General features: G+C 45.2%; 1 protein-coding gene across 2 annotated transcripts in view; it reads right to left on the bottom strand.

Annotated features, from left to right (window-relative positions):
• Positions 1-25,257, bottom strand: part of PAMR1 (peptidase domain containing associated with muscle regeneration 1) — a 169,642-nt gene that overhangs the window by 28,616 nt on the left and 115,769 nt on the right. For both annotated transcript variants that reach the window (XM_082626269.1, XM_082626268.1), the window contains exons 2-5: positions 21,640-21,816; positions 14,957-15,085; positions 4,538-4,652; positions 1,013-1,230 (exon numbers count right to left, since the gene is read on the bottom strand). In XM_082626269.1, coding sequence (XP_082482395.1) covers positions 1,013-1,230; positions 4,538-4,652; positions 14,957-15,085; positions 21,640-21,811 — 634 coding nt within the window. In that variant the 5' untranslated portion in view covers positions 21,812-21,816. The remainder of the gene's footprint in view (positions 1-1,012; positions 1,231-4,537; positions 4,653-14,956; positions 15,086-21,639; positions 21,817-25,257) is intronic.

Genomic DNA, 25,257 nt, shown 5'->3' with positions numbered 1-25,257 from the left:
TGGTCAATTGCAATTTTTAAAATTCAGTATTAAAAAAATAGAACTTCCAGCTCGAGTTTATTTTGTAAAACCCGATGCAATCCAATCTCTGAGGACTGAGCACTTTGTTCATTCTGGCCGAACCCTACTTCCTAATATGAACAGGACAGGAGGTGAAGTCAGACTCAGAGTTACTCATAAAGTATGTGGCATTTCCTACGTAGTTTAAGACTTTGAACACCTATTTGAAAGATGAGAAAGGGAGGCTCAGGGCAGGCCTGGGGCAAGGCGGCTACTGAGGGCTTCCTCTGTTCCAGACACTGTGCTAAAGTCTTCATCTGTTCTGTCTTCCAGCACCTCCTTAACAGAGCAGGATCTAGGGTTATGTCCTTATTCACTGATTAGGAACATGAGGCCCAGAGAAGTAGAACTTGTCCAAGCCACACGGCTTAATCTGCTAGGGACCAAAGCTAATGCTCTTAACCATGAGAGCCCCTAATAGAAGCTCTAGAGCCAAACTGTACAGATCCCTGGTTCCATCCCCAGAGCCGTGCAACCACAGACAAATTACCTGGGCTCTCCGTGCTGCAGCATCTAAACAGGGGAGTTAATAATTCTTAGCTCTGGTCCTAGTGAGCGTTTCTGAAATATCCCTTGCCATTTCTCTCTACCTTTTTTTTTTTTTTTTTTGTGGTATGCAGGCCTCTCACTGTTGTGGCCTCTCCTGTTGCAGAGTACAGGTTCCAGACACGCAGGCTCAGTGGCCACGGCTCACGGGCCCAGCCGCTCCGCGGCATGTGGGATCTTCCCAGACCGGGGCACAAACCCGTGTCCCCTGCCTCGGCAGGCGGACTCTCAACCACTGCGCCACTAGGGAAGCCCCTCTCTCTACCTTCTTAATGTGCAGGTTGCTTCTGAGAACCCAGCACGCTGGGTTTTAACAAGGCTGGGCAGGGAGAAGGGGGGTACACAGAAAGGAATGTTTGTCTGGAGCACAGCCATAAAATGCGACATTTGTCTCCCTGGCCTTTACCTGTGATCTCCTCAAAGATGGCGTGGAAGCCGTCAAAGTTCTTGGAGCCGTCTGAGTGGAAGAGGACGTGGAGCGAGGAACCCGTGCTTCGGATGGGAGCCGGCCGCTCGTTGCCACAGAAACGCTTGATGATCTGACTGTCGCTGCTGTCCCCGTCACGGATCTCAACATAGTCATACTGGCACATGTAGTCAAACTCCAGGCTCAACATGACAATCCTGTGGGTGGAGAGGGTGACAGCAGGAAACAGGTGGGCCCCGGATAGTCCTTACACCCCAGGGCAAGTTCACGGCCAGACGATAAACAAGTCTCTTGAAGAGTGGTGCCATTGGCCTGATGTGATAGGACAATGGTCCTGGAGGACTTGAGGTCAGATACGTTTCTTTTAATGTGTGTAGGTAGGTATTCCGTGTGAAGGTGTGTGTACACGCATGCCCAGGTGAGGGGCGCGCCACAGTCCATTCAGAGAATCTCTGCACACACTGGCTCCTCTTCCAGGAGCACTTCTCCTCCCAGGCTGCGTGGCTGGTTCTTTCCTATCCTCGGGTCTCAGCTTAAATATTCTCTCCTCAAAGAGGCTTCCCTGACAACTCTTTCTAAAGGAGACCTATTGTTTTCTTCATAATGCGTGGATACATTTTAATTTCTCACATTTATCTCCTTGACTTTGTGAGTGTGTGTGCATGCCTGTCTCCTCCCCTTGACTGCAAATTCCTTGAGGGTAGAGTGTGACATCTGTCTTATTCTACCACTGTTTGCTTAGTGACTAACGCAGTGCATGGCATATAGAGACAATAAACAAATATTGCTGAATAGATGACAATGGATACTCTATCGTAATTTTACAATGGGAGAGTGGAAAAGAGTATGTTGTCTTGTAAGACCAAGTAAAGGAAAAAACTCTCTGCACACTCTTCTGTCTGACGGAAGGATCAGAAGATAATTATTCTCTTGGTAACAATACTTACCCCAAAGAGTAGAAAAAGCAGCACCATATCAAAATTTCAGAATTGAAAGAGATCTGATATATCTGTGATTACCTTAAAGGGGTCTTGGGTTTGGAAATACTGGGGTGCAGCAGATCAAAAAAGCAGAAGGTAACCTTAAGCTCCCATTTCCAAGAGATAAGAAAAGAGGCAGTCACATCCCAGGGCAAGAGAGGAAAAGACATTTTTTAGAAGATTCCCAAGGGAATGCCTCAGTATCAAGTTCACAAAATGTACCTCTGTATCTTGTCCCTCACATTTTGGAGAAGTTAGGAATAGACAGAAGAGCTCAGAACTACAACCTGAAAAGTTGGGACCTGTGCTATTTCTACCACCTTGGGTAAAACCTTCAAGTGACAGAGTTAGAGAACAATCAGGATATTCTAAATGCTCTTAAAGGTCTTACTGAAAAAGAAACCCAATAACTGAGTATGCTTAGTGTTTATTTTTCAAAAATTTTTATCACAAAATCTTTTGCTAGGGAGTGTAAGTCCTATTAACCATACTTTGTGAAACATGCTGTAGCATGTAAGGATCTGACTTCTCATCCAGTTGCCACCACCAACTCACTGTGAGCCTTGAGCAATCACTTCCTTCTCTGGGCTTTGGTATCTTAGTCTAAAAAGGGTAGGAGGGGGGACAAGGCCACCACCCAACAGAAATCACAGCTTTTTCTGAAACTGAAACATGAGACATTGCAACTTGTATTTACATTCATTCATTTGTTCACTTATTCAACACATTTGTGGCAGGTCAGCACTGTGTCAGACGCTGTTCTAGGTGCTGAAAGTACAGCAGTGTCCCAAGTAGACACAGTGCCTGCCCTCATGGAGTTCTGATCTGGGGGACAGACAATAAGCAAGGAAACCAGAAAACAAAGGAATTGTTGGCAATAGAGACAGTGGATGGACTTGAGATTATTTTACAAGTAAGGAAGTAGATTTTGTGATGACCTGGCTGTAGTAGGTGATGGAAAAGGGGGGCATCAGGGATGACTGCCAGCTTTTGGGCTGAACACTAGGCTTCAGAGTATTTATGTCCTTATTATTATCCTTGGCCAGCAGGTCCAGGTTGGACTGGCAGGAAAGAAATCTACATATTTCCAATCCTTCCTAGGGCCCTTTCCCGGGCAGGTGATGTGCTTCTCAATCCTTCCACCATTTTGGATTTTTGTTTGGCAGGGTTAGGGGGAGGGGATTTATTTTGTATCCTGTATCTCCGAGAAGCTCTTTAGAGGCCCCTGAGGGGACCATTGGTCCTGGTCCCTGAGCTGCTGAAAAATTAACATGGGGCATCTAACACCTGCCTTTATCATCCTGCCAGACCCAGCCTGGAGCCCATTCAGCAGCACCGTGTGGCCTCTCACTTGCTCCTTGAGTTAACCTTCTTCCGGGAAAGTCTACTTAAAGAAGCTTACTCCTAACCCCAGGACCTGGGGGAGCAAGAAGACCAGCTACTAAAGGGCAGCTTTGATGTGGAAGATTGAGAAGGGGACCTGATCTGCTGGATCCTTCCAAAGTGGGTATCGTGTTGCCCCTCCTGAAGGACAGAACACCATCGAGGAGCCAGCTGGCACGTGGTCACCTCCAGGTGCATTGATCCACCCAGAAAATACCTACTGAAAGCCTGTGCCCTAGAAGATTAGAGATTTCCATCACCGCCAACCTCCCCACTGGTTAGAAAAGGGAAGAGCTAGGTGGACAATGTCCCTAGATGTCCCAGGGGAGAGTGGGCCACTCTGCTTTCCTAGAGAGGAAGAGCCGAGGTGCTTGCCAGGGGAGAGAAGATACACCGGCAGCAGGGAGCACTTCTTTCAACTTTATTTATGCAACAAGAATCCACCAAGCACCTGTGGTGTGTACCGGGTCCTGTTTCAGGCACCTGGATGCAGCAGTGAGGAGTTCTCACAAAACTGGATGCACTCGTGTTATTTATCTATACTTACAATGAACCTGGGTCTATACTTTGGACTATGGCATAAATTAGTCACATTTGTGAGGACCCCAGAGCTCCATAAGAAGAATCAGCTTATCTTCCACGCACGTGAAACAATCAGTTTATTGGCTGCAGGGCTGGTGGTTGTCTTCTGAGAACAGCCATGAAAGGAGCTGTGATGAGCATAAACCCCAGTCTAGAGTGTAAATTCCTTAAAGGTTAGACCTGTCCTTATTTCTTCCCTTCCCTCCCATAGAGTCTAGTCCAGTACTGAGCAAATAGGAAGACTTGGTCAAGATCTGGGGGTTGGGGGATAGATTGCTCTCAGTGTCCTGCAGTGTTGGTATTATCCTTGGGTCACCGTCACCTGAGCCTCACTGTCCTCGGGCAGTGAATGACAAACATCTAATTGACTGTAGCTTTACCCAGGCCTTATCCCACAAAATCACTGAGAGGTAAAGGAAAAGATTCTAATATACATTTTCTGCTTTTAAAAATGAAGTTCTGATGATTAGCCCTTGGTCACTAGGATCCAGGACCTTTGGTCCTGTTACTGTGTTTCCTTATAACCTCAGACTCCCTAATTCTGACCCCAGCCCCTTACCTTAGCTGGATGATAAACCCAGGTTTGGCGTGAATGGTCCATTCACAGTGAGCATTCAGGGGGTAGCTCTCCAACAAAATCTGACCCTTTGGGACTCGTAGAACCTGGCCACATCCTAAGAAGAGAAGATTGGGGAATGAAAATTGGAGTCAACAGGAAAGAGATGGTAAAAGGTCTCAAAGCCTCTGAGCTCATCCCACATCCTTGAGAACAGAATGGAGAAAGATATTTCTATTTCTCAAGCACCTGGTAATGTGCTAGGCAATTGGCAGTGAATTGTTAATTCATTTAATCCACCCAACAGCTTGAGAAGAGAAGTAGTATCATTCCAGTTTTCCAGATGGAAAAATAGATAACCAGAGATTCAATACATAACTTGTCTAGCTACTAAGTGACAAAGCAGAGATTTGAACCTGTGTCTGAATGTAAGGTCCAAGCCACTCTCTCACCTGCCTCTCCAAGGCTGCCACATGCCAGCCTGTTGCTGCCACCTTACCAGGCTCAGAAAGCAGGCCCTCCCCGCAGCTCTACATGGGACACTGTGGCCTTTGTCCAGAGTCTAAATCTGCATAAGACCCTTTGGTCTGTGTTCCCTGCACATTCTCTACCCTACAAATATAACCCCAAAGCAACTCCTTCCTGACCCCCCTCCATCCATTTAGAAAACGTATGTATTAATTTGTTCTATGAGCAACTATGTGATAAGCACCTACAGGGGGACATGAACTCCAACCATTTGGACTGGATTAGTGGTTTTCAATTTTTTTTCTACCTCCCAAGCCCCTTCTTTTTTGAGACAAACTCTTATGAAGACCACCAATTTAATTTTTTAAAATGGATCCAAGAGGGGCTCCTGGTTGAAGCTGGGGCTCCAAGCCCTCCACTCTCACTATCACCTTGGTCTCCTGAGTTACCTCCAAGGAATCCCCAAGATCTGAAAACCACGGAACAGAGTCTTCATTAAATTATATCATATCTTCTAGTGTTAAGCAGAGATGTGTAAGATGCACCTTAGTTTTACAAAAGAGTTTGGGGGAAATGTCTTGAATTGGTGTTATAGAAAAAAAAGTTATCTGGGTCATGTAAATAAACTATATTTTCTACCATAGTTGGCAAACTATGATCCATGGGCCAAATCCGGCTTCCTGCCTGTTTTTTAAATAAAGTTTTATTGGAACAGAGCCACACCCATTTTTAATGCATTGTCTAAGGTCAGTTTCCAGCTATAATGGCAGAGTTGAGTAGTTGCAAAAAGGAGGCAGTAGAATCCACAGAAATGAAAATATTTACTATCTGCCCCTTTACAGAAACAGTGTATTTAACCCTGTTCTACAAAGAACCCAGTTTGACCTCATAAATTCTGGACATGTGGTTATCTTCAATAACCTCCCCAAATAAATTCTCATCGCTCAAAAGAAAAATATGAACATCAGTGGATGGTGCCTCATGGCAGGATAATGTTAGTAATATTTCTACAGTGTTAGGAATACAGCCCAAACTCTGCTTTTGACAAGCTGTGAGGTCTGAAGCTTGTGACTTTTGCAAAACTGAGTGCTAGGCAGCATGAGTCATCTCATCATTAGGATGTTTATTGCTGCTGCCCGGCACCACATGGGAAACATCTTCCACCACTTTCCATGTGGGACTCTTGTCTGGGCCAGGCCTCCATTCTCTCTCTCTCTCTGCAATTCCAGCCTCCTCGCATCCATCCTTGTCTCCCAACTTTCCATTCTCCACGTAGCAGCCAAAGCCACCCTTTAACTAAGTAACTTAGATCACATTACTCTCTCGACTTGACCCTCCAAAGGCTGGCCACTGTGCCTCACCTTCCCACAGCATCCACGGCCCTGCCTCACGGACCGCCCAGCCCTGCCCTCTGCCCGGTTTCTACCACCACCCATCTGGTCTTCATGCAGCTCCAGCCACACGGCCTCCTTTCTGTCCCAGCTGCAAGCCTTGCACCCACTGCTCCCTTAACCCACAAGGTTCATCTTCTTCCACATCTCCTTCCTTTGGGAATTAAGCTCAACTGCTGCTTCTTCAAAGAGGACTTCCTGGACCACCCAGCTAAAATAGACCTTCACGTTTCTACAGTCACTGCCTTTTACTCGATTTTGTTTTCTTCATAACACACATCACTATCTGAAATTATCTAGCTTATTTGCTTACTCCCTTTGGTAGAGCTGGGACTTCTCTAGCTTGTACACCTAGAATGGAAACTGGCATATAACAGGTGCTCAGTAAAGAGCTGTTGAATGAATGAATGAATGATGACATTGGGACAGGCCAGGGACTGGCTAAAAGACGTACACAAATTCTCTTGTTTAATCCTCACAAGAAACCTGGGAGAACGATATTCATCTCCCCAGTCCCCAGACAGGAACACTAAGGATGGGAGAAGTGAGGTGACTTCCCCACAGCTGGGTGGCCAGGAAGTCGGAAGACTGCAGACGACTGTTCTAACTGCCGAGCAGTGGTTACGACGGGACTTCGGAGTCCCGCTGTCATGGGTTTGAGTCTCAGGCTTAGCTTCACGGGCTGCGTGGCCTTGGGCAAGTTTCTTCATCTCACAGAACCTCAGTAGACCTGAGCCAAATGGGAGTAAAACTAGCACTTACTTCATACGTTTTGTGAGACTTGAATCGGATTACTCACATGGAAAGGAGTTAACAGAAAACTCAGCAAACGTAGCTGTTGCTATTTGGTGGCAGAGCAGGGATTTGAACTTGGATCCGTCTAGCACCAAGGCTGGGTCTCTGCTAGTGCATTAAACTGTCGTAGGGTTTCCGGACCCAGCCTTCTCCCACTCCGTTTTGAAGCAACAGGATTTTTCCACCACCACCCGTCCCCCAAATACAATGAATCTCTGCCCCAGCCCCCCACTTTTGGAAGAGCACGTGCCTTCTTCCTGTATACCTCACACTCCTCATCGCCCCCATCCGCCCATCTGCTGCCCGGCTATGGAAGTGATACATTGGGTGTGAGAGACAAAAAAAGAAACCTTCCTGCACAGTCTCCGCCCCTCTGGGACTGGCAGCCTCCCAGCCACAAGTTGTTAAATCCCAGCTCCGCAGCAAACATCCTGCAGGGACCCCAAGTCGGAATCAGCAGCAGATGCCACCAGCCTGCTTCTGGTTTCTTCCCTGGAATCAGACAGCAGTGGCACTGCCCCCCCCACCCCCCAGGTCCACGGGGAGCTGGTGCCCCTCCCCAGGCAGGTCTTCTTGGCAAGACCGCACAGGTCTTTGGCCAGCTCCAGGGTCTCGTGCGGCCTCCAGAGGGCCAGGAGCCCCACCCACCCCGGGGGGCTGGCCCCCGGCCACCTGAGATGCAAGACCACTTGTTCCTGCGGCCCAGGGGCTGTCCTTCAGAAGCAGCCAGGATTACCAGCCACATGTGATGCCTCGGGCCCTCATGATGTTTTCCTTCCCACTCCAGAGGGGAGGGCAGAGTCGGTCCCAAGAGTGGGGACAAGCTCCAAACAGCCAGCGACAAAGAGGCCACTTCTCAGAGATGTGCTCTGGGGGGAGGGTACTGGGCACCGGGAAAAGGAGAAGGTGGTCTGCTCCCCCCTCACACGAAGCGACTCCCACCTCCACGTGGGCGTCCGAGTCCAAGGGTCTGGGCGCAGGGCAGACTCACTGCACCCTCCGTCTAGGGCGGAACACTGAACACAGGTGAGCGTCCCTGCCAAGGAAGTACAGCTGGCCAAGCAAGCAGGTGGTCCTGAGCCTGAAAGACCAGAGAGGCAATGGCCCAGACGAAGTGCTCAGATTCCCTGACCATGTCTTGCTGCAGGGGAAGAGGGTGTGTGTATGTGTGCGTGTGTATGTGTGCGCACGCATGTGTGTGTGCAGGGAATTTTGCCAGCCAAGCCAGACTGTCCCCTGGGATCTCGAATCCTGGACTCATCTCCAAGGCCGCCCCCTCCCCCATCTTTCCCCATGGCTACAAACCCAGACAAGAGAGAGAGCTGGATAGACTCTGCCTCTACAGAGCTGAAAGGAAACCTTCATGAATTTCTAAACTAGAAAGAGAGCGGAAGGTTCCCAGCAAAAATGAACACCCCCAGCATTCAGACAAGTCTTGTTATCTCCAGCTGGGGGAGCAAGGAGGGAGGGTCAGGAGAGAGAGACAACATACTTCTGAGAAGCAGTGCTTTTTTTTTTTCTTTAATCTTTCCTCTTGGATGGGGACGGGGGAAGGACTAAAGGAAGCATTCTGACCTAAAAAGCCATTTGCACTTTCCTTCCTCCTTCAAATAGCACTCAGGAGACAGGACTCACAATGGTTAAAGGGGCAGCCTGGAAGCCCGACCAGGTCGTAATCTCAGTTCAGATTTTCCAAGCTGTGTGACCCGAGACAAGTTCTCTAGATTTTCCAAGCCAAGGTTCCCTCATGTGGAAACAAGCATAATAGGAATACCTACTACCTTGTTGTTGTTGTTGATACGTTCTTATTTGTTTGAGGATTAAATGAGATAGATATTGTATGTAAAGCATTTAGCAAAGTGCCTGGTACACAGAAATCCTCAGTAAATGGCAACTAATACTGTCGTGTCTCGAGTCTTGTCTGGATCTGAGACACAAATTTGGTACAAGGATCACAGGTGGGGCTTCCCTGGTGGCACAGTGGTTGAGAGTCCGCCTGCCAATGCAGGGGACACGGGTTCGTGCCCCAGTCTGGGAAGATCCCACATGCCGCGGAGCGGCTGGGCCCTTGAGCCATGGCCGCTGAGCCTGTGCTTCCGGAGCCTGTGCTCCGCAACGAGAGAGGTCACAACAGTGAGAGGCTCCCGTACCACACACACAAAAAAAAGAATCACAGGTGACAGCCCAGATTCTGACCCACCGCTCCAGGGCTCCTAGGAGCCTCTTTACATCATCGGCTGAAGCCCTAAGGCCTGTAGGCCCAGGATCTCCGACAGTGATGGCAGAACAAAAGCCCGGATGAGGACATGGGAAGGACCAGGAGCCGGAAGGAAGCTCACACCTTCCATGTGATTTGGTTCATCCTACCCTGACCTGCTAGGCCCTCAGACAGGCACTCGGAGTGAGGACCTCACGGGCCTCTCACATCAAGAGGCGGTTTCGTATAGAGGATGAGAGACTGGGCCCTGGGGCCCAGCCTCTGAACGGGCTGGCATCTTGGCTTTGCCACTTACCAGCTGCATGACAGCAAGCAGGAAAGTTACTCAGCCCCTCTGTGCCTCAATGCCCTCACCTATAAAAGGCTGTGAGGAGGGTTAATGAGTTTGTACATGAAGGTACTTAGAACAATACCTGGTTCAAAGTAAGTGCTAAGTGATGGCTTTTGTCAGGGGCTCAGGTCTTCATTAGATGTCCAGGAATGACTTCAAGGGTCATCCTGTGAATTGGCCTATAATCCCAACCAATCTGACACTTTATAATGGTGGTTTAAATGTTTGTCTCCTCCATGACACAGTTCTGTGAGAGCAGGGACCTTGTCTGTCTTGCTCACACCTTTGTATGCATCGAGTAGGTGCTTAATTAATTGTTAACTGAGTGAATGGCTATGCCAGATTAAATCGAACATCTCCCTGCCCAATCAAACCATTTTTGAAGCCCCTCCCCCCATACCAATGGTCCTGAGAAGATAACCTCCTCATGGCCAGTGTATATTCTCTTGTCCCTTGGGAAGTTCTGCTTTATTATTCTTCCTCTCTGGCCCTACATTGACTTCCTTCCCAACAAAGAAAAAGCAAAAGAGCTCCCTTCAAGAAGGCTCTGGTTTAGTAAAAATACCGATAGCAACTACCATTTATTGAGCACTTACTATATACCAGACTCTATGTTAAGGAATTTTATAGACAGCACTTCAGTTAACCCTCACAAAAATCCTCTGAGGGGGCACTATTGTTTTCCCCATTTTGTAAATGAGGAAACTGAGATTTACAAAGATTGGGTAACTTTGCCCAAAGTCACGGAGGAAGAAGTCACGGGAGAGATTAAAATCCAGGTCCTAATGGGTTCCAAGCCCAGCTGTTAACTACCATATAATACCATCCCCAATTTGTTCCTAGTTGGGCATTGTTCCTTTCCTGGAAGTGTCAGGACACAAAAGCCCAGAGGAAGATGAGCCAGTTTTCAGTAACTCCACCCAGGTGACTCTATGCTCTCCCAGGAAGACGGCTCCTTAAATCAGTAACTCAGTCACACACAGATTTGTGAGCCTTTTCTCTCCCTCCCCCTCTCCCTCCCGCTCTCCCCGCTTCCTTCTTTCCTTCCCTCCTTTCCTCCCTCCCTCTCTCCCTCTCCCTCCTTCTCTCTTCCCTTCCTGTCTCCCTCTCTCCCTCTCTCTCTCTTTCTCATTTGCTCTTGATCATTCCTGGTTATGGCTCAAGGACCAGCCTGATATTCCAGCCCCACAAACATTTTTGGTCGCGGCTGATTAGCCAGTTCCTCTCCTACTCTGCTTCTATCTATAATATAACTAAGAAAAGAAAAAGGTGTTAAGGGCCTATAATCTCTCCCCATAAATCCTCTCTCCTCTAGGTTGCTTTCCTAACCTTCTTACCTCCCCTAGAGCCCTTGGGGCCCGAAGGGTTGGCATCACTTCAGTGCTACCTAGAAGCATGGCATCCGGGTGGCTCTCGGGCCCTCTCACGCTCATCTCATTTGGTGGCTTAGGAACTTGGTCTGAAGGCCAAGTTAAATAAACTTCACTCTGGAAGTCAGCAGAGTGGTTCCACTTAAGAACTCAACTTTCCTGTTTAAGAAGCTTTGAAAGGAAGCCTTGATTTTGACTTTAGAGATCAGTGTCTCTCATGGCCAGCACCAGATCACAGTTCCTAAATACCATTCCCCACAAAAGGAACCAGGATTCGTGGAGACATGGCTGGTTCCAGGACCTGTATGTAAACAGTCAAGGTGAACTTGAAACATGTTGGGAGAGGGTGGGGGGTTACGGTGGCCAAGAAGCAAGGAAGTGCTCAGAGAATGATGTGATGAAGTGGGCTTAAAGGGTCTTCAGTGGCCAATTCTGGGACAATTTGAGCATTAAAAAATGATGGTAGCGCTATGAAACGTGGAAAGAATCCATAGTGCAGAAGAAGAGAGAGCAGGCCAAAATGTGGGAAAATTATAATAATGGGTAAATCCAGGTAAAGGATGAATGAAGTATTCTTTCAACTTTCTGTGTATTTAAAACTTTTCAAAATAGAAAGTTGGAGAAAGGAGGAATCAGCTTCTTAGCCAGAATATTCTGAGATTACTAAACCAACATTTCCTGGCCAGGAAGATGTGAAGAAAGTTGTCTCCTGGGCTCAGTGACCTCCAGCCCTTCTCCAATTCTCTTGGTTAATGGAACTTGTCAATGGTTATGAATCAATCAGTCACCTAATGGATTTTAAGACTCTAAGTAGTTAGGTTAATACCAACTGCGACAAGCATTGTCAAGGACAGTGAGCAAATAAAGGTGCTACCACGACTGCTCAGTACTGAATGCTCTATAACTCAAATATAAATGACGCGGATACTTTCTGGCATTTGCACTCCTCTTTCCTTCTAAGGTTCTATACGGAGCTCAGGAAAAAATGCCAGGGCTCTACAATGGTGCTCAGCAGGAAGCCTTCCTCCTCCAGGATTAAAGGGCCTGAAAGGATCGCTTGGGCGCCATCTACTGGGTAAATGCTTGCACTGCCACCTGGCTCCCGCACTGTGCCCGAGCTGTGCACAGACCACCCAAGTGCTCAGCTGCCCCTTAACAGAGGCAGGCAGCATGGTGCCCAGTTGAGCAGGCATTCAACAAATACTGAAATGAATTACTTCCTCTTATGAATTCCCTTCACATTTATTTAGTGCCAGTATGAGCTGCAGGTGATAAGAACCTAATAACATCATAGTGATGTCTTCTTAGGGTCAAGCCCTGTTTCCACGAATGTACTGTAAACTCACGGAGGGTTCATTGTATTGCCTGGTGACCAGCCCAGCGATCCATAAGAAATGCTTCCTTCGTGTATGTGGCTGTGATCAGATAATATCCATAACTGGGTGGAATGAGGACAGTGATCAGGTAACATACACTGTATGGAATGAGGCTTTCAGAACAAACATCACGGAATTGAACAAGCATAACTGAACCAACAAAGAATGAGATAGGAGTATGACCATTACTTTGTTTGTTTCATAGCATTGACCACACTCTTATTTTGTTTTGGTTTTTGTTTTGGTTTGGTTTGTTTTTTGGTCTCTCCTCTCTAATTTTCAAGCTCTAAGATGGCAGTGACTACATCTGTCTTGCTCATCATTGCACCTGGAAGCATCCATTCAAGAAATATTTTTTGAATGGTTATGGGTAGATTTATTCATTAAACTTTTTTTTAATGAATGGGGGCATGTGTGCTCTGCTTTGCCTGCCTAGTGGTGATGACCAGTTGCCCTGAGCCAGTTCTGCTGTCCTTGAGAAGGCTTTGATCCTACACATGGCCACCATCACTAATCCAACCAATCAGACTCCATACACAGTCAGCTCTTACACTGAGGCTAAACCCAGGACTCAACCAATAGGTACCATTTGGAAAGACACACCTACAGGATTTCTTGGGGCAAATTCAGTCCTTCTGTCTTTGACCTCCCGCATGCAAATATTCTTCCCCTTCTCTGCCTTGTCCGCTAAACAAACCCACTTACTCACACAGAGTGTTTAAAGTATTGTTTAGGAAATATTTGTACCCTTCCCCTTGGGATGGAATATACTCTCATACTTGACTGATTTGGGGATTAGCCATGTGACTTCCCTGGAATATGAGTGAACGTGATGTGAGCAGAGGCCTTAAATTTGGCTGTGTGTTTGGCTTGGCCTCTTGTGCTTCTGTGACCCACTCTGAGAAGACCACACCCCAAAGTTGCCCCTTTGGTCTGAGCCCTGAACCCTAGAGTTCAACCCAGGCCAACCCAGCTGAAACCAGTTAAACCCCAGCCAACTCACAGACCCAGGATAGAGAAAAATACACATCTGTCCTTTTGAGGTTGTTTGTTACACAGCAAAAACTGACTAATCTATATGAACACATTATCACCACCACCCCTGAAAGCTTCAACTTAGAAATTCTGTTCTCTGACCACAATACCTCTTCCATCTACATGTTCCATTGCTTTATTATCACTAAGTCTGCTTTTCCATCTCATTGAGACCTCCAGTCCCTAGTCTCTTTACCCAGTTCTTTTTGGTTTCATGTCCTACCCAACCCGGACCCCTGGACAATCATGTCTCAGCCAACTCTTGGATAAACCAAGTGACTGCTTTTATTCATCTCTGCTACCATGCTGCTAGAGAGCATCATCCACCTGTCCTGGCTGCATCACCTACACAGGAGTTCCAGCTTCAACTGGGTCCTCAGCCTTGCTTGGACATGCTTTAAATTGTCGCTAGCTGGTACATTTCTGCATTCATCACGTGGCTGTCCCAAAACTTTGGTACTCTCAAGCCTCAGCTTCCCTTCTACTCTGCTATCATTAGAGACTTCATATCCTGCTTTGCAGAGAAAACAGAGCTATTAGGAAGAACTCACCACTGGGAGGTAGGTGAGTACTGTGGTTGAGAATAAGGGGTCTGAAATCACATAGACTTAGGTATCTTCCTCACCCCTTGCCCTCGACTCTTGCATTTTGCGACAGGTTTGATCAAGCGAAGAACACCAATATAACGCTCCATCCTCTATTTCTGCAGACTGGAAATATCGTTCATAAGCGTAAAGTTACTTAGACTCTACGACCATCCTGACTGCTCCTGATTCAAATAGGAAACATGTAAAATAGGCTTAACGAAATAATGACAGTTTGTACATTGCTCCAGATCCTGACTCTCAGTTGCTGCAGAGGGGGATCTTAAACTGAGACAGGTTAGATTTCCACTCCATTTTCAAAGGATTATTGACCTAGAGGGGGACACTAATAAAGATTTAGTAATTCTTGGAGATCAAGCAGAACCCAGAAATAATCCCTTTCCTGGGACAAGTGGCATGCTGACAATTTGATGTGGGTTCTAGGAATTTAACTCAGGATTCAAGAAGGTTTCCATAGAAATTCATATGTTAAATGCACTACAGACTTAGCATTTTTGAAGCCTTATTTACTGCTTGCTGACCAATGACAACATACAATTCCTTCTCAGTGGACATGAGGCATGCTCTGTGCAGAATGCATTGACTTCATTTACGAGAGAGGGGAAGATTTAAGAACAGACAGAAACCTCCTGTGGTCAATTCCAAACAGAAGTCCACAATCCACACCTAACAGATGGAAACACATCTTTGTGTTTTACAGTCTTACCTAGAAAGCCCTGTGGCCACAAACTTTCCAGAACTCAGAGTCCAATAAGATCAACCTTAGTCCATGGCAAAGCTGAGACTTGAAAGGAGCACACACTAGAGATGGAGCTATGTCAGGGTCTACTCACGCATGCAGTCTCCTCCGTACCAGCCTGCGTGGCACTCTGCACAGTAGATGCCCTTCACGTAGAAGTCGTCCAGAGTCCCCCCCCACGAGCCGTTTCGGCACGTCTTGCAGTTTTCAAAGATGGTACAACCTGAAAATTTTCCAAGCAGAAGGGTGTTAGATTAAGCACATGCAGGTTCTAATCGGCTGCACGAGAGAGAAACTATGGACCTTCCCAGGACCTTGTCTCAGCTGAGGGCATCTGGACCTAGAAAGGTGCCAAAGCCTTTAGGAAAAAATTCTCATTCCTAGGAAGACGCTAGAGGCACCAGAATTCAGACTGAGGAGTTTAGGAGGGTGGTTTGAACCATCTTCCTAGTTAGTGGCTGATGGCTTTTTTTTTTTTTAATTCCATTTCTGGTCATAATTATGAACTTTAAGTTTCAATAAAACACAATGCTATTTAAAATTATTTTGTAATCACTATGTTTTATAAAGCAAATAACATTGATGAAAATACCTCCAAATTTAAGACTAATTGACAGCAAATGCCTATTACTATATGAAAACCAAATCTAAATTACACTGTTGTTTGTACTGAAGGAAAACCCTCTTGCTGGTTGTAAATGTTTCACGTTTTACAAGGGTGCTATATCTCACGTAACATCAGTAACCTGAAAAGTATATCAAAAGTAACCTGAAAAGACATCAAAAATATTTAGTAATAAGCTTCCAGACTGATTGCACATTTTTGTTCTAACGCATTCGTTTTTAAAAAGTCTACATGGAGATAATTCACATACCATAAAATTCCCTCTTTTAAAGTGTACAATTCAGTGGGTTCTAGCATACCCCAGAGTTGCATAACCATCACTATCATCTAACTTCAGAACATTTCATCACCTTCCCCACAAAACACCCCATACTCAATAGCAGTCACTCCCCATTCGCCAGTTCCCACCCCCGGCCCGAATCCCTGGCAACCAGTAATCTACCAGTCATTTCATATGAATGGAATCATACAATATATGGCCTTTTGTGTCTGGCTTGTTTCATTTGTGGCTGATGTTTTAATGCAAAATGAAATAACCTGTAGTAAAAGGTAGAATCCATCAATACAGGGTATTTTTTCTCTTTATAAAAATATTACATGTTTATTATGGAATATTTAGAAAATTCAGACAAGCAAAAAGAATTCAATTAAAAACACCAAAAATTCCATCGCCCAGAGAAAATGATCAGTAATTCTCTCTATATATATGAACACATTTTTTTAAATTAGGCTTATACTATATACTGTACATTCTGTTTTCAATAACTTATCTTTTAATTTAATAATAGATAGTAACCATCTTCCCATTCCATTAAATATTCTTCTATGGCATATTCTTTTTTTTTTTTTTTTTTTCCGGTACGCGGGCCTCTCACTGTGTGGCCTCTCCCGTTGCAGAGCACAGGCTCCGGACACGCAGGCTCAGCGGCCATGGCTCATGGGCCCAGCCGCTCCGCGGCATGTGGCATCTTCCCGGACCGGGGCATGAACCCGTGTCCCCTGCATCGGCAGGCAGACTCTCAACCACTGTGCCACCAGGGAAGCCCTATGGCATATTCTTCTATAACCAGAGTGTGCCGTCAGAAACAACCTTAATGCCTAATAATGGGCTCACCCTGGAAGGTGTCAGGCTCCCCCCGACCAGCAGTCCACACCAGAGAGGGTTGAGCAGACCCTAGTCAAAGGTTATTTTTAAAACATGGTCTCCTGAGGGGTGGGGGACAGTGAGGAAAGGTAGAGATAATCCAATCCCACTTATTAAAACGGAGCGCTAAGTTCTGGCGCCTCCATTGTCCAGCTGTGTGTCCTTGAGCAAATTGCTTAAGCTCTCTGTACCTCAATGTCCTCATCTGTAAACCCAGGGTTAAAAACTGTGCCTACCTCATAAAGTTGTTTTATAAATTAAATTCACACCTGTAAAGGGCCTGGCACATAGCAAGTACCCACAAAACATGAACTATTTTTATTATTCTGCATTCCCATACCTCCTCTTGGCTTATCCCCACCATAGCATATAGCATGCTCAATTTTAACTGCCTACTGCCTGTTTTCCTGTACAGACTGAAGTCAGGGACTGCACCATGTTCAACATTATATCCCCCCCGGTTAATACAGTATCTGGCACATAATAAGTGTTCCAGAAATATTATTATTTGAGATTTGAGCGAATAAATAACTGGATAGATGGATGGTTGAATGGATGAATAATCCAGGCTTCTGAGCTGTTCAAGATAACCAGCATTTCCTTGAGCTAAGAGCATACTTTTTTGCTTTTGGCTAAAATTAGGTTTTCATTGGCCTGTAGTATATACATGCAGTGTACATATGTGTGACTTCTGTAGGAGAGAGACTTGTAGCTCTCTCTCTGCACACCATCCTGACTTTGCTTCCCTCTCCCAGGGTCTCTTCCAACCAGAAAAGAATTGCTAATATGAATCATCAAATTTCATATGGCCCATAACTGGGTCCCAGTGGTCCTTTAAAAGACTGCTTTAAAAGATGGTCTTTTAAAGGCCATCTTCGCCCATATGCCACATTCCCGTCCGACTTCCTACCTACTGTGCCACCAAGGAGGCCAATGGACTCAGAGTTTGCCCTCTACGACTCTGCCAGCTGTCAGCACAGTAACATCCGGGCCATTAGTTGCAAGCCACAAAAACCAGCCTGGTCATTAAGATGAACAAGGCTGTGTTAAAAGGACGCTAAGTAGCTCACGGTATTGCCAGAAGAGTTAGAGGACCGAGGGCCAAGCTACACAGCCTAGAAACGCACGAAAATACACAGCCACCTTGCTCCATTGAGGGCCCCAGTGCCACTGGCCACTGCTGGATGTCAGCACTGCCATCCCCACCACCATGCCCCTGGACATCGATCCTCATGCAATTACTGCCATCACAAGAGAAAGAATCGTTGTCCAGCATAATGATAGAAGTGATAGAAATTCTTAAACCAGGCTGAGATCCCATTTCGCACCTCTGAGACTAACAAAATTCCAAAACAACACACTCTGTCACAAGACTTCGGGAAAACGGTACTCTCATGTACTGTGTGAATGCTGTGAATGCCAATGCATGGAGGAGAATTTGGCAAAGACTGGCAAAATGACATATGCACCTCCCTTTGATGCAGCAATTCTTCTTCCGGGAATGTACCCCAAAGATATGCTGCAAAAATACTAGCTGATGTATGCCTGAGGCTATTCACTATAGTAGTATTTATAACAGCAAAAAGCTAGAAACAACCCAAATACTCATGAACTATGGTAATCCACGTGATGTAGTTATATGCAACTGTAAAAAGAAATGGAAAAAAAAACCCCAGCTTTATTACTGTCAGTGAGTGATCTCTAGCATATATTGTTAAGAGAAAAAAGCAAGGCAGTTAGCAGTGTTTATGGCATGTTGTCTTTTGTGCAAGAAGGGGAAAGATACAGAAATGCACACACATATTTTCTTGTATCATCAAATATAGAAAACAGATAGAAACAATAAACCTAACTACACATCAAGTAGATGGTATAACACCACAGACAAAAGAACTACATCAATTGGCTTTAAAACATAGTATTTTGACTCTATATACTTATGAGATATATTCTAAGGTGAATAAAAATCACTATCATCAATGGTCTTATTACTAATACCAATAGCGCTGTTATTGTTTTGTATAATTATAAGATAAAGCAAGTAAGTGATTAGGGTAATATTAACAGGAAACAGGATTTTCACCATGAGAGAAAAGACATACAAATATAAAATCAAAGAAGTTAATGAACAACCTTGGAATATTACATTTGAACTTGAGTAGCAGCAAAAATTCATTTTAAAAAATACATGTTTCCCAGCTCCATCCACTTAAGAAAACATACAAACAAAACCTTGTAACAATGACAGTCCAATAGCAAGGAACACCTCAGGTGACCAGATCGTGATCTCAGACCAAAGTTCTTTTGAGAAGTGGCTGATTCCAGATCTGGGGCAGAAAATATATAAGAAGAGGCTAAAATATCTTGTCATGTGAGAAATCAAGAAGTCTTCAAAAACAGTGTGGTCATGTCAGAAGAACACAGAAAGATATAAAGGGGCACCCAGTGTTATGAGTTGTGTGCATTAAAATAAATAATGACTGAAATGGATTAAATCACATCAATAAATAAAAATGCCTGCGTTCATAATGACACACACACACAGAGAAACCTCTTTGATCACCAGTAGGGACTGCTAGGACACCAATTCACTACTTTTGAAAATCTTTTTTTCTAAAAAAGCCTTTCTCTAGCCTCTCCTTTCAGGGCAACCAGATGGTAGGTATGGGACAGTTCTTCACTACTCAGTTTGAAAGATCGTTCCTAGCACCATTCGACGTGGTCATATTGGGTGCCTCCGTATGATGTAATAAGATGTTGGGTGCAGGCGTGGCAGACGTTGATGCCCTTCTATATGATGCAGTAGGAAGCACACAGCACTGCCTATGAAGGTCTCTTATTTATTCCACGACCTCATGCCAGCTCATTAAACCAAAGCCCCACCCTCATAACAACAGTAATCGCTAGGCTTTTGAAAATATTGAAAATTGTTCAAAGACTTCAGCATCCCTGTCAAGGACCCCTAGTCAGGAGACCCTGGCTTAGCTGTCAAAATTTCCTTAGAAAATTTGGAGGCACTACTCAACTATTTCCCTACAAAACATTCTCACCATCAGGGAATTGGAACAGTGGGTTTCTTTTCTGGATCAAATGTGCAAAGGTTATTGAGGTCACTTCTATTTTTTTTATTTTTATTTATTTATTTATTTATTATTTTATTTTTTTTTGTGGTACGCGGGCCTCTCACTGTTGTGGCCTCTCCCTTTGCAGAGCACAGGCTCCAGATGCGCAGGCTCAGCGGCCATGGCTCACGGGCCCAGCCGCTCCGCAGCATGTAGGATCTTCCCAGACCAGGGCATGAACTCGTGTCCCCTGCATCGGCAGGCGGACTCTCAACCACTGCGCCACCAGGGAAGCCCTGAGGTCACTTATATTTTAAAGCTCCACATTACTCTCTTCCAAGAAGGAAGATGGTTTAGATGTAACACCTGTATACTTAAGCCCTGTTTTCTCTCCTCTTCTATAGCTTTCCTCAAAAGAGAGTTCCTGGTAATAATGAGCAACATTCTCTGTGTTTGTAAAATAAGGGGAGAGGAAGAAATGACAGAAGTTCCCAAGGCACATATTTGACATCCTTTTAGTCTTCAGTCTGAGGAAAGTGTATTTAAAATTCTCTACCTCCTCCTTTTGATCAGGCCTGGAAGGGAAAAGGTCAGATTCCCCTGGAAAAAGTCAGATTTACGAGGCAGCAGATATGAAAGCACTAAGAAAACATTCAGTGAGTCGCTAATCACACTGGAAATACCTTAAGAGTGAAGCTCAGTGTCCACACTGCTCCAGGCAGACAGGCACTTCAGTGAAGAAGGCCAATCACTGCCCCCTCTATGGTGGGGGCCAGGGAATTGGGGGTTTGGGAGAAGGCAGGTCCAGCCTGATATAAAGGCAAAGGAATAGGCACCATGACCTGGGAAGGTCCCATCTCACCCTAGGATGCTCTCATATTACTGAGACCACCGCCCAAATGTCTAACTCAGGGCCGGAGCATCATCCTCGACTTCTGCTCTTCCCTTCACTTCCCCATCCTACCAATCCCAAATTGTCATCAACTCCACTCTCTAATCTCTCTCACATCCCTCCACCTCTCTCCATCCATAGGGCTTCTGTTCATCAAGGTCTCCAGTATTCCTCCCCTGCCTCCAATCGAGGCCTTCTCCCAATCCTTTCTCCATACTGCATTTGAAGAGAAAATCAGCTTTTACCTTTTTAATGAAAAGATCTCCAATGTTACCAAATATCTTCAGGATATACCCTGAACATCACAGTACAGCCTCCAAATCCCTTTGGCTTGGAGCCCCCTGTTCTCTCCTTCAGATTGTTCTCTCAATCTTTGGTCTATTTCTTTCCATGTTTCTCACCTCACACACACACACACACACACACACACACACACACACACACCCCTCCAGGCAGACGGAGCTACTTGCAATTCCCTAAACTCCATGCTTTCTCTTGCCACAGGGCCTTATCACATGCTATGCTCTATGGCCTGACCTCTCGACTGGCTCCCCTTCATGCTTTTCAGTTTGCTGCTTCCATCTTCAGCACACATATCACCTCCTCTAATAAGTCATCCACCCACATCCGCATCCAGGCTCCCATGGTACCCATGCTTCTCTGTCACAGCACCTGCCAGGCTGCATTATAGCCACCTGTTTACTCCTCCATCTCGCCCACTAAGCTGTAAGCTCTGGAAATGCCAGGAATGTATCTTTTTAAAAATCACTGTATTCCCACTACCTGTCATGGTATAAAGGAGCTGCTCAGTCTATTTGTTAAATGAATGACTAAGTAGATAAATCTACAGCTTTATAAGCTTAACACTGAAAAGGGTACTAACTCCTCCAATTCCTTTGCCTGTAGTTAGAGTGGGTTGAACTATGCCACTTTTAATCATCATGGCATCACAGCCTCCTGATGTCTACCTGGCAGAATTCAAGTGTTCGGCGTGCTCCTATTACTGACCTCAGAAAACATGAAGGCAACCTGAGGTCTCCCATTGCACACTCACCTGGGTGAATCAGGCAGGAGTCACATTCATTCTCCTCGTTCCTGCAGCAAGGGATGGTATAACCCACCACTTCTTTCTTTCCAGGGCAGGCACACTTAACCTGATCGTATTCACAACACTCCCGACACATTATGTTCCACTCAGCTCCGGGGCAGCCTTCATTAATGACCATGTACTCTGAAACAGAAACCAGAAGGTGAGATGGAGGGTCTGGCAGGAACAGGTAAGACCCATAAGTACCTTACTGCCAAGAAGCAACCTTGCCCTACAAACGTGTCACCCTGCCTGAAGGATGTTCAAAACCATCGAGTGGGGCTTTCCTGGTGGCGCAGTGGTTGAGAGTCCGCCTGCCGATGCAGGGGACACGGGTTCGTGCCCCGGTCTGGGAAGATCCCACATGCTGCGGAGCGGCTGGGCCCGTGAGCCATGGCCGCTGAGCCTGCGCGTCCGGAGCCTGTGCTCCGCAATGGGAGAGGCCACAACAGTGAGAGGCCCGCGTACGGCAAACAAACAAACAAACAAACAAAGAAACATCCACTGGGGCACAGATGAAATTTGTTAAAACTGCTATTCAAGGGCTTCCCTGGTGGCGCAGTGGTTGAGAGTCCGCCTGCCGATGCAGGGGACACGGGTTCGTGCCCCGATCCCGGAAGATCCCACATGCCGCGGAGCAGCTGGGCCCGCGAGCCATGGCCGCGGAGCCTGTGTGTCCGGAGCCTGTGCTCCGCAACGGGAGAGGCCACAGCAGTGAGAGGCCCGCGTACAGCAAAAAAAAATAATAATAATAAAACTGCTATTCATTTTTATTTTTTAATCAAAAAAGAAATCATGTTTTATCAACATATAATCTAAGTGGATTGATACACATACACATAAATAACTTATAAACAAGCATACATTTCCTGAGTGTCTGTGCTCATTTCTGTTTTTGCCGGGGCACATCAGGCCAAGGCTTACAGCTACACAGGTTGTGCACTGCGCAATTCCAGAAGGAACCATTAAACTGCACAACTGTAAAGTGCAGCCCAGGCACCTGGGCCATCAAAAAAGTTTGGTGACCACTTTCTAGACTAGGTCTATCAAGTGCAAGGCTGAATGCCAAGTAGGAACCACATCATTTCCTCCAAACCTGGCTCCTCGATTTTGCAACATGTCATTTTTACGGTATCTTCAAAGCTAAAACCAACAGAAAAGACAAAAGCCATCTTAATTAGTATGTTTGGGAGAATTTCAACGTTTTACAAGAGTGAACTCATTGGCAGAACTTCATTCAGTCCCTAAAAACAACTGAGCATTCTTTCCCATGAGAAAAAAAGTATTCCTTTCTGGGTGGAATTTCTTTCTGTCTGTCTTTTTAAAAATATACCTTAGGTAATGAAAAAGAAAAATCATTTGGCAAAAACTATAAAAGGAATCAGTCGGAGGCTGCCCAGAGGAATTCAGGCTAAGAAACAGACCTAGCTTTGATTTGCTCTTCTTCCTGCCCCAACTCTCTATTCCTAAAAATTTTGCACAAAGATGACGATTGAAGCAGAAATAGGTCAGATATTTGAGGAAGAAAGTGAATCAGGCTTCCCTAAAAACCCCGGGGAGGGATCCCCAACATGCCTTGTAGGCCCATATAAACCAACCCTAATATCTGCGGTGGCTTCTAACCTCTTGAATTTCATAGTTTACTTTTCTGTTTTCCTCCCCTAAATTTGGAAGTCTGACACAGAACTGGTCATTCTCAATTTGCCAAGTAGACCAATTTAAAGAAACTCTCACCATCTTCTCTCAGCCTTCTGTCATAAGAACATTCTAGCATCATAGAAAGGAACCACTTTCATAATAAGGGACAGTTCCTTAATTGAATACATGTAGTTTTATGAAAAAATTCCTCTTTTCTTTTCTACGAACATTGGTGGGGCAGCAAAGATCCTCACACTGGCATTTGGGAACAACCAGCATAGGCCACCATGATATTGTCACTACTGAGATTTTGTTTCCCGTTCTATTCTGTGAGCCCCTCCAGGACAGACACCAGGACTTACTTAGCTGAGCTTCTCATGTTTCTAACTTGGCTGGATGAGATGAATAACTTCTAAAATGTAGAAGAGAGGACTTCCCTGGTGGTGCACTGGTTAAGAATCCGCCTGCCAATGCAGGGGACACGGGTTTGATCCCTGGTCCGGGAAGATCCCACATGCCGCAGAGCGACTAAGCCCGTGTACCACAACTACTGAGCCTGCATTCTAGAGCCTGAGAGCCAGAACTACTGAGCCCACACGCCACAACTACTGAAGCACGTGCACCTAGAGCCCGCACTCAGCAACAAGAGAAGCCACTGCAATGAGAAGCCCATGCACCGCAACGAAGAGTAGCCCCCGCTCACAACAACTAGAGAAAGCCTGCACCGAGCAACAGACCCAATGCAGCCAAAAACAAATAAATAAATTTATTTTTTAAAAAATCTAGAAGAGAACTTAATGGTTAAGAGTAAAAGAAAGTAGAAGAAAACATAGGAGTAAGTCTCCATGATCTTAGATTGGTTATGATCTTGGATTCTTAGATGTGACACCAAAAATGACAAAAGAAAAACAGATAAATTGGATTCATCAAAATTAAAAACTTTTGTGCAACAAAGGAAAGTGAAAGGACAACCTACGAAATGGGGGGAAATTTTGCAAATCATACGTCTGATAAGGATTTAATATCCAGAATACGTAAACGACCCCTACAACTCAACCACAAAAAGACAAACAGCCCAATTTTAAAAAGGGCAAATGACATGAACTGACACTTCTCCAAAGAAGATATACAAACGGCCAATAAACACATGAAAAGATGCTCAGCATCACAAGTCATTAGAGAATTGAAAATCAAAGCCACAACAAGACAACACCTTACACGTACTAGGATGGCTATAATCCAAAAAAGAAAAAAAAAAGGAAAATAACAAGCATTGACAAAGATGTAGAGAAACTGGAGCCCTTGTATATTGCTCAGGGGAATGTAAAATGAGGCAACTTCTGTAGAAACCAGTTTGACAGTTCCTTCAAAAGCTAAACATTGAATTATTTTATGACCCAGCAATTCTACTCCCAAGCATATACCCCAAAAATCAAAAACAGAAACTCAAACAGATACTTATATACCAGTGCTCACTTCAGCATTATTCACAGCAGCCAAAAGGTAGAAACAACCCAAATGTCCATCAAGAGATGAGTGAAAACATGGTATATGCATAAAATGTTATTCTGAATGTGGAATATTATTCAGCCATGAAAAAGAAGACGATGCTGATACCAATTACAATATGGATGAACCTTGCAAACATGCTAAGTAAAAGAAGCCAGACACAGAAGGACAAATATTGTGCCACTGAACTGTATACTTAAAATGATTAATGTAGAAAATTTTATGTTATTTTTATCATATTTTTTTAATATTAAAAAACTAGTGAGAGGAAAAAAAGTGTTTAAAGGCTTAAGCATTGGAGTCAGACAGACCTGGGTTTGGAATCCCACCTTTGCTACTTACTGGGTATATGACCTTGGCTAAGTTACTTTACTCACTCAGTCTCAGTTTATCATCCAATGAAATGAGTACATTTTATCTAACTCAGAAGCCAGCTGA

Source organism: Mesoplodon mirus (genome assembly GCF_964341445.2).
Source record: "Mesoplodon mirus genome assembly, chromosome: 7".
Taxonomy (NCBI): Eukaryota; Metazoa; Chordata; class Mammalia; order Artiodactyla; family Ziphiidae; genus Mesoplodon; species Mesoplodon mirus.
Note: the sequence above shows the minus strand (reverse complement) of the source record. Positions and strands in the feature narration are given on the sequence as shown.